Here is a 13329-nt window from a genome sequence, read left to right as displayed (position 1 = left end):
ATGTGGTGGCTGCTCGGGTTGTTGAGCTGTGTGCTGCTGGTGGCGGTCGTCTTCTTCCTGACCACGCGGCGTTACAAGATATTCAGCGAGAGGTGCCTGCGGCCTCCAGGACCTTTGGTCGTCGACAGCAAACAGAGGGATGAGCGGCTGAAGAAAGGTGAAACAAAGTTAATTTTATATCTGTTCATTGAATTTAATGTAAGGTCCTTTATTTGCAATTCAAGGCTGTTTTGTATATGTATTAATTTGTCATGGTTTGACAGGGAGGAACTTTAATGAAAGATGACCTCAATAAAATCAAATTAAAGGGATACTTCACCGATTTGAATGTGGCTTCTGTTTTCCCTTATCCAAATGTGCCCTACTGTGAGTCAAATGACACGTTTTGCATCACAGTAGGGCACATTTGGATAAGGGAAAACAGATGTTTTTACAAGTCAGGGAACAACTGAGGGAGGGAAGCACATTTTCTAAAAAAAATACTACTGCTATTCTAGCAATACAAAGCCACATTCAAATCTGTGAAGTATCCCTTTAATGGAGAAGTTAAAGGTGCATTATGTAATAACTATAAATCAACTGGCCATAAAATCCTCCTAATATGTCACAGAGACTCAGGAATAATGTTCATATAACAAACTGAACTCACCAACAACAACAGTACAGACAAAATATTTGCATTTAAAAAAAAATATTTTGCAGACTGCAAATCCTGTTTATGTTTGGAAATCATGTTTTTGACATGTGGCGCCACCTACCGCCGTCTACCAATCATTGCAGTCAGTAGAGTCTCAGCTGCCGAGCAACCATGGGTTGCCAGTTACTAAAAGACCTCGGTATTTTGAATTTGAATGTAGTAATTTAGAATGTAGAATGTAGTTTTTGGCCACATTCTTACATATGGCACAGGAGGACAGAGAGAAGATTTTCTGTGTTTTCACGAACTTAACTATAATTGTTAAACAAATTTAGAAATTTGGGTCACGTCAACTGGAAATCGGGTTTCGCAACTACTAGGGCAGTGCCCGTAGGACGTATGTGTTCCTATAGCGGGAACTTATGGTAATGCATGATAAGGAACGTAAAGGCTAACATAATACAAACACTGTGCAACCTCACGAGGCACAGCGCAAATGTTTTCATTTTCGATTAGCATTAGCGTAGCTAGCTGTCGTGACTGTCGGCCACGCCGGGTTCGCCAAGTTTGCCGCAAAGTAGTAGCATGCTTGTACTATGTTAGCCCTAGGCTAATGCTAATCGTAGCCTCGCTAGCTTACCTTTGGAAACAGGTTTGCCAAGTTAGCCGCAAAGTCATTGCAGTCAGTAGAGTCTCAGCTGCCGAGCAGCCACGGGTTGCCAGTAACGTCAGAAAAATAAACCTAAAAGGCCTCGTTATTTTGAATTTGAATGTAGTAACTGTTTTTGGCCACATTCTTACATATGGCACCTTTAAACAACAGGTAACAAATGCAGAATACGTTAAAGCGGGGCGTCTCAATCCTGGTTTAGATTGTGACAGTGGCGGTAGCTTATAGTCGAGGCCTGATTGTAAATAGCAGACAGTTGGACCGTAGGGCAAATATAATAGTAGTATAAACTATTATACTATTTAACTGCACTGTGGCAAAGTCTAAAGGCTTTTATTGTGCGAGTGAAATCATGTTGAAGTAAATAACTATCTTACTAAACCTAACCCAGGATTAATAAATCACCAAACCATGCTACTTTATGTGCAATAATTGGATTTAATATCTGATTCTGAAGCATCTTAGTTCATCTGTGCAGTGCTGACATATGACCACACAACTCGCTAAATAACTCAATTTAACAACAATTGGAAATGGGACCAAAAGTGTGGGAGCAAAGTGTAGTGACGACAACAACAAAGTGCACCGTGTCTCCTCACAGGTTTCCGTTCAGACCGCGTTCCCACCGCTCTGGACGCGGTGGTGATCGGCAGTGGTGTTGGAGGTCTGACAGCGGCCGCGCTTTTGGCCAAAGCCGGAAAGAAGGTCTTAGTTCTGGAGCAACACGATCAGGCCGGAGGCTGCACGCACACCTTCCAGAATAAGGGATTCGAGTTTGACGTGGGTAAGACACCAAAGTACAGACACTACCCTTCATTGTTTTTGAAGGAAAAGCACTTCTTTTCAATGAATATAACATTAAATGAATCAGAAACACACTCTATACATTGTTAATGTGGTAATAAGGCCCATTTCTAGTGTTCTAATGGTACATTGTGTTTGCTAATGGCGTTAGAAGACTATTGGATGATTAGAAAACCATTGAAAACCCTTGTGCAATGATGTTAGCACAGCTGAAAACAGTTTTGCTAGTTCTTTGACAAAAGGGCAAAATCATTAAAAAAAATGTTGTCAATGTCTTGACTTGAAATTCACCATCATAATAGTTGGTATCGCCCTGAACAAGGATCCGTTGAAATTTTTTTTTGCAAACCTTTTAAGGAATAATTTTAATGAATTTTTGAAATTCAGCAAATAATCCATTTAACATGATGCACTTTGACAGTGATCCGACTGTCTTCAAAAAACAAAAAGTATCTTGGAATTACTTGAAATGTTGCATCATAATAGTCGGCATCACCCTGAACAAGGACAAGTTGAAAATATTCGCAAATCTCTTAAGGAATAATTTTTATGAATTTTTGAAATTCAGGAAATTATCCATTAATCTGATGCATATTTTATGTACCCTTAAATACATCATTTGGAATGAACCCCACTCCAGGTATCCATTACCTGGGCCAGCTTCACGAGAACAGTCTTCTCAGGGTCACTCTGGATCAGATCACAGATGGACAGCTGCAGTTTGCACGTCTCAGTCCACACTTTGACACGCTGATCCTGGGTCAGGCTGACCAGCGCAGGTCAGACATGGACTATCCTAAGTCATTGATAATGTCTCTTTTGCCCGTTTGGTCCGAAGACTTGTGCAACCTTTTCGCTTTCGTCAATTCCCAGGGAGTATCACATCCACGCAGGGAAGACGGAGATGGCAGCGAGCTTAAAGAAGCAGTTTCCAGGAGAGGAGAAGGCCATCGACGAGTTCATGAGATTAATGAAGGTAGGAAGAGATATTTATTTTAATCCGAGAATGATAGAATGATGGATTAAATGAAGGAAAGGAGTTAACAAAAAGAACTTGTGGCGTTCCTCAAGGCTCAAACCTAGGTCCCCTAACTTTGAAAACAACTGATGTCTGATATTTGAACTGTATTTTCCCATATCAAATATCCTGTTTCATTCATTAAAAAAACATGTTTGTGCTCTTATTCTGCAGCTCGCGTCACAGAGGACGGCACTTATCGCCATCTTGAAGATGATTCCTTACTGGCTGGTTATCTTCTTGGTGCGCACAGGCCTGTTGGGACACATCTCACCAGTGTTCGGCCTGGCGACAACCAGTCATTCAGAATTAATGTCCCGGCTCACACAGAACAAGGACCTGCAGGCGCTGTCCGCCTACCTGTTCTATGGTACACAAAAAACACACACGCACATTATACGGTCGTAACAAAACGAATCACAGAAACGCACTAAACCTCTCGTTTTCTTCTAGGTGTGCCGCCTAAAGAGTCCAGCTTCCTCATCAACGCTCTCCTCCTTCACCACTACAAACGTGGCGCTTATTACCCAAGAGGGGGCGCCAGTGAGATCGCCTTCCACATCATCCCCGTCATACAGCAGGCAGGCGGTACAGTGCTGGTCCGAGCTCCGGTACAACGCATCCTGCTCAACCAGCAAGGGAAGGCCTATGGTGAGAATGAGTGCAAATATGTGATTCAACTCAAGTGTGCACAGTTCATTGTGGCCAGAGGCGCAGCTTGTGAACAGGCAAGGCAGGCAACTGCTTGGGGCCCCCGAGCCGATAGGGGGCCCCCGACACTCGGAGCCTGAGGGCTGTTTTTACTGAAATGTGCAGTGACCAGCCGCCTCCCCGTCCCCCTTAAACAACAATGGGCGATTTGCAATGACATCTCAGTAGGAAACCTCCCTAAAGGGGCCCCACCTCACTTTAACCTGTGTGAAGTTATCGTTCTGCAAGTTGGAAAATGAAGAGGATTATTTTACAGTGTAATGCATATCTTTTTTTACTCCGTTAATATATGTTTTTTTTTTGTTATTTACAGTTTTTTATTGTTCTATATATTTATATTGTTTTATAATGTGGGTTCTTTACAGTGTAATGTATTTTTTACTAAGTTTATATAGTTTTTTAAAAGCTATTTACAGTATTTTGTTGTTCTTTACGTTTATATTTTCACATACTTTTTAATTACAAGGTTATTTCATTCATTTCGAAAAAAAAATTTTTTTAACTCATACATTTTTTGTTGGCGTCAGCTTATTTGTAACATAATGGTGATGAACACTGGTTGGAAGGAAGGGCCCCCTGGGAATTTTTGCTTAGGGCCCCTGCATACTCCAGAATCGCCTCTGGGCAAGAGAAATAACCGTGTGAATGTATTTGTGTGTCAGGTGTGACCGTGTTAAAAGGCCAAGAAGAGATTGAGGTCCGTGCCCCTGTTGTCATCTCCAACGCTGGCATCTTCAACACCTACGAGAAGTTCCTTCCTAAGCATGTGCAAGAAAAACCAGGTAATGACTGGATGATGATGAGCTCATGTTCTGTCTTTATACATACCGCAATATTCCCTATAATGTGTGTTTGTGTGTTTGTGTGTGTGTGTGTGTGTGTGTAGAGATGCAGTCACTGTTGGGTAGGGTGCGTCATGGTATGGGCTCCTTCCTGGTCTTCGTTGGTCTGGATGGAACCAAAGAGGAGCTCGGCATCGTTTCTACCAACTTCTGGATGTATAAAGACAACGACCTGGATTCACTGTAGGTCTTTCATGTCGTCTTCTCTTTGAATCCTTGTTGAATTTTTCGTGGATCTAGCTGACGTATCCCTTTTGTTTGTGTGTGTGTGTGTGTGTGAAGAATGGAGCGATACTCTTCCTTGACCAAAGATCAGGTATTGGGGAACATTCCCATGATGTTCATCACCTGTCCATCGGCGAAAGATCCCACGTCCAACATCAGGCAACCAGGTACATTTGGTTCTCGATGTAAATATAAACGGGTTTGTTCTGCGGTCTTTCAAAGATAACATTTGGTTTGTAGAAAGTGGTTCTTTCAAGAGTCCAAATGAATGTTTGGCTCCCACCAACTTGGCTGCATGTTCCTTTGGTTACTGTCATCCAACCCAGGAACCCAAATAATGCAAGAAGTAAATTTGACAGGACAGTTCAAGAAGATTAAAGCGGACCTAGACCAGAAGTTCCAATTAACGCTGTTTTTTTAGTGTGTATCTGCGTCATTACCTTGTTTAAGAAGCCCTGAAGGTTCTAAACAAACAGTTCAGCCACTGCTGAGAACGCTGTGTTTTATTGTAATCTCGGGCTCAGCGAGATCTCGGAAAAAACCCGGTCCGGTTACGTAAACAGCGGTTCTCCTGAACAGCAGATCGTCCTACTCCGGGCACTTGTCCGGACACATCCGGTCGCGTACATTGAACCGCAGAAGAAGAATAACGTCCGTTGTGGAGGTGTTTCACGAGCGACAGTGTCTTCTGACTCCGGGTCAAAGGTCGTCAAAGGGACTGCGGCGGGGAGTCGTGAAGAAGCTATTTTTAAACACTGTTAAAACAATGTTTTGATAATGAGTAGCAGTGCATCCACCGTTCCAGAGGGGGGAGCTGTGCATCTGAGAGCGGGTGTGCTGAATGTCACTTCCGGGTATTGGCCAATCACAAGACAGTTGGGAAGCCTCTACGCTGGCTGGCCAATCACAACACAGTCTGTCTTCTGGGTGTGAGATTTATGTCTGAAATATCGCGGTTGGGGAACAGCATCAGAAAAGAAGGATTTCTATCGGCTCGTTTACAGCAACTAGGAGGTTTTTGACCATAAAAACAAGTTAATGTATGTAAGTAGACCTCCATAACTAACATATATGTGCAACAGGACCACTCTATGTGAGCTTTAAAGCTGCTATCAGCCGTGTCATATCTGGATAAGTTTTGGCCAACTTCATATTCACCAACAAAGAGTTCTAGCACTTGAAATTTACTAAAAACAATCACCGAATTCTTCATCGTTCTTCTGATCTTTGCACAGGTAAATCTTGTATGACTTTACTGACCATGGCTCGCTATGAGTGGTTCGAGGAGTGGGAGGGGACGAAGCTTGGCAAACGGGGACAGGACTACCTCGATCTGAAAAACGGCATGGCCCAAGAGCTGCTGGAGTGGGCGCTAACCATTTACCCACAACTTCGAGACAAGGTATCATCATGTCACTGTTTGCACACGTGTGTTATTGCACCCAGCAGAACAGATTATTAAGAGTATGAAGCTTATGTTGTTTCTGTGGGGTTTTTTTGCAAGGTGGTGATGGTGGACGCCGCCACCCCTCTTACAAATGTCCACTATTTGGGCGCTCCAAGAGGCGAGATGTACGGCGCCGAGCATAACCTGGAGCGATTCAACCCAGAAACAGTCGCCAGGACACGAGCGCAGACACCAGTCGACGGATTGTACCTCACAGGTAACGCGACCGACGTGTCCAGAGTTTCCCAACACTGCCCTGCATGTTTAAGCTCAGTGTTTCCCAACCCTGGTCCTCAGGGAACACTGCCCTGCCATGTTTTAGATGTTGCCCTGCTCCAAAAACACCTGATTCAGATAAAACATTACATTTTTGAAAAACACTTTTTAACAAAAGTTGAAACATTACATATTTATTTTTGACAAAAGTTGAATTTTTTTTATTTTTGGGGGGAAAAAATATCAAAAATTGAAACATAATTTTTTTTTTGACAAAAGTTGATTTCATTATTTATTTATTTTTTACAAAAGTTGATTTATTTTTTTTATTTTTTATTTTTTTTAATGGTCAAAAGTTGATTTTTTTTTTTTGAAATTCAACATTTTTTACAAAAGTTGAAACATGAATCTTTTGGGGAAAAAAATGTAAAAATGTATAACATTTTTTAAATGACAAAAGCTAAAACATATCATTTTTGATTTTTTTTGACAAATGTTGAAACATTAATTTAAAAAAAAGGTCGAAAGTTGAATCATTCCATTTTTTTTTTTTTTTTTTTGCAAAAGTTGAAACATTAATTTAAAAAAAAAAAATTTTTAAATAAATAAATGACAAAAGTTTTTTTTTTAACAAAAGTTGAAACAAATTATTTGAAAAAAAACAGGGCAACATCTAAAACATGGCATGTTCCCTGAGGACCAGGATTGGGAAACCCTGTTTTAGATGTTGCCCTGACTCAAATGGTCAGCTCGTCATAAAGCTCTGCAGAAGCCTGATAACGAGCTCTTCATCGATCCAAATCAGGTGTGTTGCAGCAGGGCAACATCTAAAACATCCCTGAGGACCTGGGTTGGGAAACACTGGTCCAGCAGGTCGTGCATAGACTGACGCACCTGCTCAATGTTGTGTTCGTAGGTCAGGATGTGTTCTGTAACGGCCTGGCCGGAGCTGTGCACGGCGGACTGCTCTGCGCTTCTGCCGTCCTCAATCAGATCCTTTACATCGATCTCCTGGCCATGAAGAACGAGCTGAAACGCCGACACACCAAAAATAAGCTGTTCTAAGCAGCGGCGCGGCTGCTGTTACGTTTACCGCCAGTGCAACCACCAACCCGCCATCTTTCAAGTGAACGAGGTGTAAAGCCCGCAATCGGGACACTGTCTGTTGACGAATAAATTCAGGCTAAAACGATTTCTCAAACCAATTGGAATCTTGATTTTTAGTATGACAGGTACAGTATGAAAGGGAACTCCAAAGCTCACGATACACATTATTCTTTTAGTAAGTGTGACTATGCTTTATTTTCCATAGATTGTAGAGAGAAAGAAAATATATAGAGAAAGTGAGGGCATGGCAAGTGTATTATGAGGGGAACGTTGCAAAGGTTCAGGTAAAAATTGTTAGGTTTTAAAGCAGTTAGTCTGGGTTGACTGATTTGAGAAGTGGCCTGGATTCACTCACAGGTCAATGGAGTTCCAATGATTACTGTGTAGGTTATAAATACAGCAGTCTGCTTCAGGGCAGAGGCCATGCAGCCCTGAGTTGGGGAGGAAATTAAAGTGCTAGTGTGGAGAAAGTGAAAGTAAAGCAACTGCTTAAAGGGATAGTTCGGAATTTTGGACATGAGACCTATTTTCCAACTCAGCCAGTGTGATTGTCAATGGTACCAGCTAGCATTAGCATTAGAAACACCCATACCGACTCCACAGTGCACCCGAGGCAAATCAATTGTAACGGCAGACTATCGATGTACATATCTGTGTTGATAGAATGTTTGAAATAAAACCAACCTTGCAATTTGAAGGATTTATGTCTCAGCAGCAGCAGCAGCGCGTCATACTTCCTGTTAGGCTATGGCAGCGGCGGACTGATTCCGATTCCTGCTGAGAAAGTAGTCCCTCAAAAATTCATGCGATGCGAGGTTAGTTTTGTTTCAAATATTACTCTATCAACACAGATATGTACATCGATAGTCTAGAGTTTTAACCGATTTGCCTCGGGTACACTGTGGAGTCGGTATGAGTGTTTCTAATGCCATGCTAGCGTGAACCATTGACTTGCGCTAGCCGTAGCGCCAGCGAACTCGGCAACTGGAAGAACTGAATGAAATTTCTTGAAAACGTCTCCAGACGTCTCCATCACACCGGCTGAGTTGGAAAATAGGTCTTATGTCCAAAATTCCGAACTATCCCTTTAAGCCATGATGAAATTGCCAAAGACCAGAAAACATTGATGACGTCTTCACTGAAGTATAAGATAAATAATATAAAACCAACAACCAACAACTGCTTTTAAATCAGCTTCTGAAGCTAGGAAGTAACAAAATGTGTTGATTAAAAGTGTGATTAAATGGTGGAAACTGACTGTGTTTATCATTTTAAAAATGTGATTTTAAGAAAGGTGGGAATTTATAAAAAAAAGGAATAATTTTCATGAACAAAAAGTGATGACATGTATGTGAACTGAACAATAGATTGTCAAACAAAACTTTATATATGGAACATGTTTTATTAAAACAGTTTCATGGTTTCCATGTGACACAGTGACCAGATAAGCAACAGTGAAAATGGGTGGATGAAATATAAAAATGGCACATTTCACATTTTCACGTCAGTATCCCTCACCTCCACCTTTATGACGGCCGTGTGACAGTCTGACATCGTGGCCATGATTGTCACTTTTTCCCCTTTGTAAGAAAGACCGCCGTCCTTTGCTTTGCCTCTGACAAACACCGTCTCCGTGTTCTTTGACATCTCCGTAAAGAGGACACGGTCGCAGGTTTTGCCGATGTCGAATACGCCCACCGCGTACATGTTTGACTTCCTGTTGAGGTCAAACGGCACCTTGAACAGGACCGCTATTTGCCCGCTGGCCACCTTTGTTACGTTATCGACGAGTTCGTAAGTGAAGATGCCGATGGAGCCGCACGCCATGTTCGGAGTCTTTTTGAATTCCACCTCCCCAGATGAGGACTGTCCGATTGTGGTGGGCAAAGGTTTGCTGCAGCGTCCGCGCCGGGTATATATCCTTCATATGAGATTAAAAAAAAAAACACATGTAAGAATTACTGTTGCTCCAAAACTCAGTAGCCAATCAGCAGGCAGCTTCCTATGAAGAACAAATCAGGGAGCGCAAAGAACAAGTAAGGGAGCGCAAAGAACAAATCAGGGAGTGCAAAGATCAAGTAAGTGAGCGCGAAGAACAAATCAGGGAGTGCAAAGAACAAATCAGGGAGCGTAAAGAACAAATCAGGGAGTGCAAAGACCTAATCAGGGAGCGCAAAGAACAAATGAGGGACTGCAAAGAACAAATCAGAGAGTGCAAAGAACAAGTGAGGGAATGCAAAGAACAAATCAGGGAGCGCAAAGAACAAATCAGGGAGCGCAAAGAACAAATCATGGAGCGCAAAGAACAAATCAGAGAGTGCAAAGAACAAGTGAGGGAACGCAAAGAACAAATCAGAGAGTGCAAAGAACAAATCAGGGAGCGCAAAGAACAAGTGAGGGAACGCAAAGAACAAATCAGGGAGTGCAAAGAACAAATCAGGGAGTGCAAAGAACAAATCATGGAGCGCAAAGAACAAATCAGAGAGTGCAAAGAACAAGTGAGGGAACGCAAAGAACAAATCAGAGAGTGCAAAGAACAAATCAGGGAGCGCAAAGAACAAGTGAGGGAACGCAAAGAACAAATCAGGGAGTGCAAAGAACAAATCAGGGAGTGCAAAGAACAAATCAGGGAGCGCAAAGAACAAATCAGGGAGTGCAAAGAACAAATCAGAGAGTGCAAAGAACAAATCAGGGAGCGCAAAGAACAAGTGAGGGAACGCAAAGAACAAATCAGGGAGTGCAAAGAACAAATCAGGGAGTGCAAAGAACAAATCAGGGAGCGCAAAGAACAAATCAGGGAGTGCAAAGAACAAATCAGAGAGTGCAAAGAACAAATCAGGGAGCGCAAAGAACAAGTGAGGGAACGCAAAGAACAAATCAGGGAGTGCAAAGAACAAATCAGGGAGTGCAAAGAACAAATCAGGGAGCGCAAAGAACAAGTGAAAACGCAAATATCGGGGAGCGCAAAGAAAAAGTGAGGGAGTGCAAAGAATAAATCAGGGAGCGCAAAGAACGAGTGAGGGAGCGCAAAGAACAAGTGAAGGAACGCAAATATCGGGGAGCGCAAAGAAAAAGTGAGGGAGCGCAAAAAGAATAAATCAGGGAGCGCAAAGAACAAGTGAGGGAGCACAAATATCAGGGAGCGCAAAGAACAAGTGAGGGAGTGCAAAGAATAAATCAGGGAGCGCAAACAACAAATCAGGGAGTGCAAAGAACAAGTAAGGGAGCACAAATATCAGGGAGCGCAAAGAACAAGTGAGGGAGCGTGAAGAACAAGTAAGGGAGCGCAAACAACAAGTGAGGGAGCGCAAAATATCAGGGAGCACAAAGAACAAGTGCGGGAGTGCAAACAACAAATCAGGGAGCACAAAGAACAAGTGAGGGAGTGCAAACAAAATATTTTTGATTAAATCAATATTTTTTGTTGTATCGTGAAAAGCGTTATATTGACACAAATCTTCCATAGAAAATTCCAAATTCCATAGAAAAAAGTGACACAACAACAAAAAAAATCACTTTAACCACAAAAAGAGAGGAGAAGGTACCTGGGCTTTTGAAGAGTGTAGTTGCCAGAGTTATTTGCAATCTCAATGTTGCACTGGCGATGTGTCGGAACAGCTTTGGCAAACAAGCCCCCGACTGACACCATAGAGTCAGTAACCCCACATGCTACATCCACATTGTCCAAACTTGACCTGCTCAAACACAAACAGACAAAGACATTGATCGCCTTGATTTCTGACATCTCTTTTGATAAACTCATAAGGTTTCTGCGATTAAAATTAAACTCATCATCATATACAGACCTTGCTTCTTCCATGTTGGACTCACACCTCTGAGACACAGCGGGAAACTCTCACTGTCAGACTTGGACGTCTGTGGTCTTATTTATCGGGACCAAATCCACGGTCAAACCTGTTTGACCGTGATTTCTCCAGGAAACTCTTTGATGCCACAACAAGTTGGATGCCACTTTACAGTAATTGTACACACCCACAAACACATACACACAATAGGAATACTAATCACGTTTTATAACGTACATAATGGGTTTCATATTGGGCACTGAAGATCACACATGTTACTGTGCTCCCTCTGCAGTGTGTGTGTGTGTGTGTGTGCGTGCGTGTGCGTGTGTGTGTGTGTGTGTGTGTGTGTGCGTGCGTGTGTGTGTGTGCGTGTGTGCGTGTGAACGTCAAGACTAAAGAATGTTTAACCAGAAGAATGACACTCCACCTGTCCTTGGCATTTAATTATATCACATGTGAGACCTATTGTAATTAACTGGGGAAATTCCCATTACTTTCCATTTCACAACCTTATTTAACTATAACTATACTGACTATATTATATAGAAGTTTAAACAAATTCATTGGGTGTTACAAGAAAAGGCTTTTAAATTAAACACAAATGTGAATGTTTCAATGCTGATTGAGGGTGAGTTACTAATATTTATAATGTCATTTGACATTATAGATCAGGGGTCACCAACCTTTTTGAGACAGAGAGCTACCTTAAGGGTAAAAAATAATATGGAGGGCTACCATATAATATTTTTTTGTTTGTTTACCATTTAAATGATTAATATTATGCATTCAACTGCATACACATTCATTCCAGTGCTTACTCCTAACGATTACCAGTTTTTATAAACAATATCAAAGATATTTTACTGAGTGATCATATGGATACATGCAAGTGAGGTGAAGTGAAGTGAGCCCGCGGGCACCGTATTGGCTGCCTGCGGGCTACCAGGTGCCCGCGGGCACCACGTTGGTGACCCCTGTTATAGATAGATAGATAGATAGATAGATAGATAGATAGATAGATAGATAGATAGATAGATAGATAGATAGATAGATAGATAACTCGCTAGCTAAAAGATAGAAAGCTTACTAGCTAAAAGATAGATAGATAGATAGATAGATAGATAGATAGATAGATAGATAGATAGATAGATAGATAGATAGATAGATAACTCGCTAGCTAAAAGATAGAAAGCTTACTAGCTAAAAGATAGATAGATAGATAGATAGATAGATAGATAGATAGATAGATAGATAGATAGATAGATAGATAGATAGATAGATAGATAGATAGATAGATAGATAACTCGCTAGCTAAAAGATAGATAGATAGATAGATAGATAGATAGATAGATAGATAGATAGATAGATAGATAGATAGATAGATAGATAGATAGATAACTCGCTAGCTAAAAGATAGAAAGCTTACTAGCTAAAAGATAGATAGATAGATAGATAGATAGATAGATAGATAGATAGATAGATAGATAGATAGATAGATAGATAGATAGATAGATAGATAGATAGATAGATAACTCGCTAGCTAAAAGATAGATAGATAGATAGATAGATAGATAGATAGATAGATAGATAGATAGATAGATAGATAGATAGATAGATAGATAGATAGATAACTCGCTAGCTAAAAGATAGATAGATAGATAGATAGATAGATAGATAGATAGATAGATAGATAGATAGATAGATAGATAGATAGATAGATAGATAGATAGATAGATAGATAGATAGATAGATAGATAGATAACTCGCTAGCTAAAAGATAGATAGATAGATAGATAGATAGATAGATAGATAGATAGATAGATAGATAGATAGATAGATAGAT

At 41.1% G+C, this 13329-nt stretch overlaps 2 protein-coding genes across 2 annotated transcripts; one reads left to right on the top strand and one right to left on the bottom strand.

Annotated features, from left to right (window-relative positions):
• LOC310933083 (inactive all-trans-retinol 13,14-reductase-like) lies at window positions 1-7635 on the top strand (the record flags this gene model as incomplete). Its single annotated transcript, XM_083896505.1, has 12 exons — window positions 1-157; window positions 1909-2091; window positions 2752-2890; window positions 2985-3087; window positions 3304-3499; window positions 3583-3780; window positions 4503-4622; window positions 4727-4865; window positions 4965-5074; window positions 6143-6309; window positions 6412-6571; window positions 7487-7635. The coding sequence occupies 12 exons, from the start codon at window positions 1-3 to the stop codon at window positions 7633-7635; spliced, it is 1821 nt and encodes a 606-aa protein (XP_083752631.1).
• A 1486-nt stretch (window positions 7636-9121) lies between these two features.
• On the bottom strand, window positions 9122-11519 carry LOC310933290 (DELTA-sagatoxin-Srs1a-like). The gene is made up of 3 exons (XM_083896736.1): window positions 11484-11519; window positions 11223-11372; window positions 9122-9598 (listed from the first exon to the last, which is right to left on the bottom strand). Exons 1-3 carry the CDS (start codon window positions 11495-11497, stop codon window positions 9169-9171), a joined length of 594 nt encoding a protein of 197 aa, XP_083752862.1. The 5' UTR covers window positions 11498-11519; the 3' UTR covers window positions 9122-9168.
• Window positions 11520-13329: the final 1810 nt, after the last annotated feature.

This window comes from Microchirus variegatus (assembly GCF_963457635.1).
Source record: "Microchirus variegatus genome assembly, chromosome: 10".
Taxonomy (NCBI): Eukaryota; Metazoa; Chordata; class Actinopteri; order Pleuronectiformes; family Soleidae; genus Microchirus; species Microchirus variegatus.
The sequence above is the reverse complement of the archived record's forward strand: the minus strand, read 5'-3'. Positions and strand labels throughout refer to the sequence as shown.

Bases quoted from the DNA above. Each gene is read 5' to 3' on its own strand.
- LOC310933290 (XM_083896736.1), bottom strand. The intron at 9,599-11,222 runs GTACCTTCTCCT...TCTCATATGAAG, and splicing joins TACACTCTTCAAAAGCCCAG to GATATATACCCGGCGCGGAC.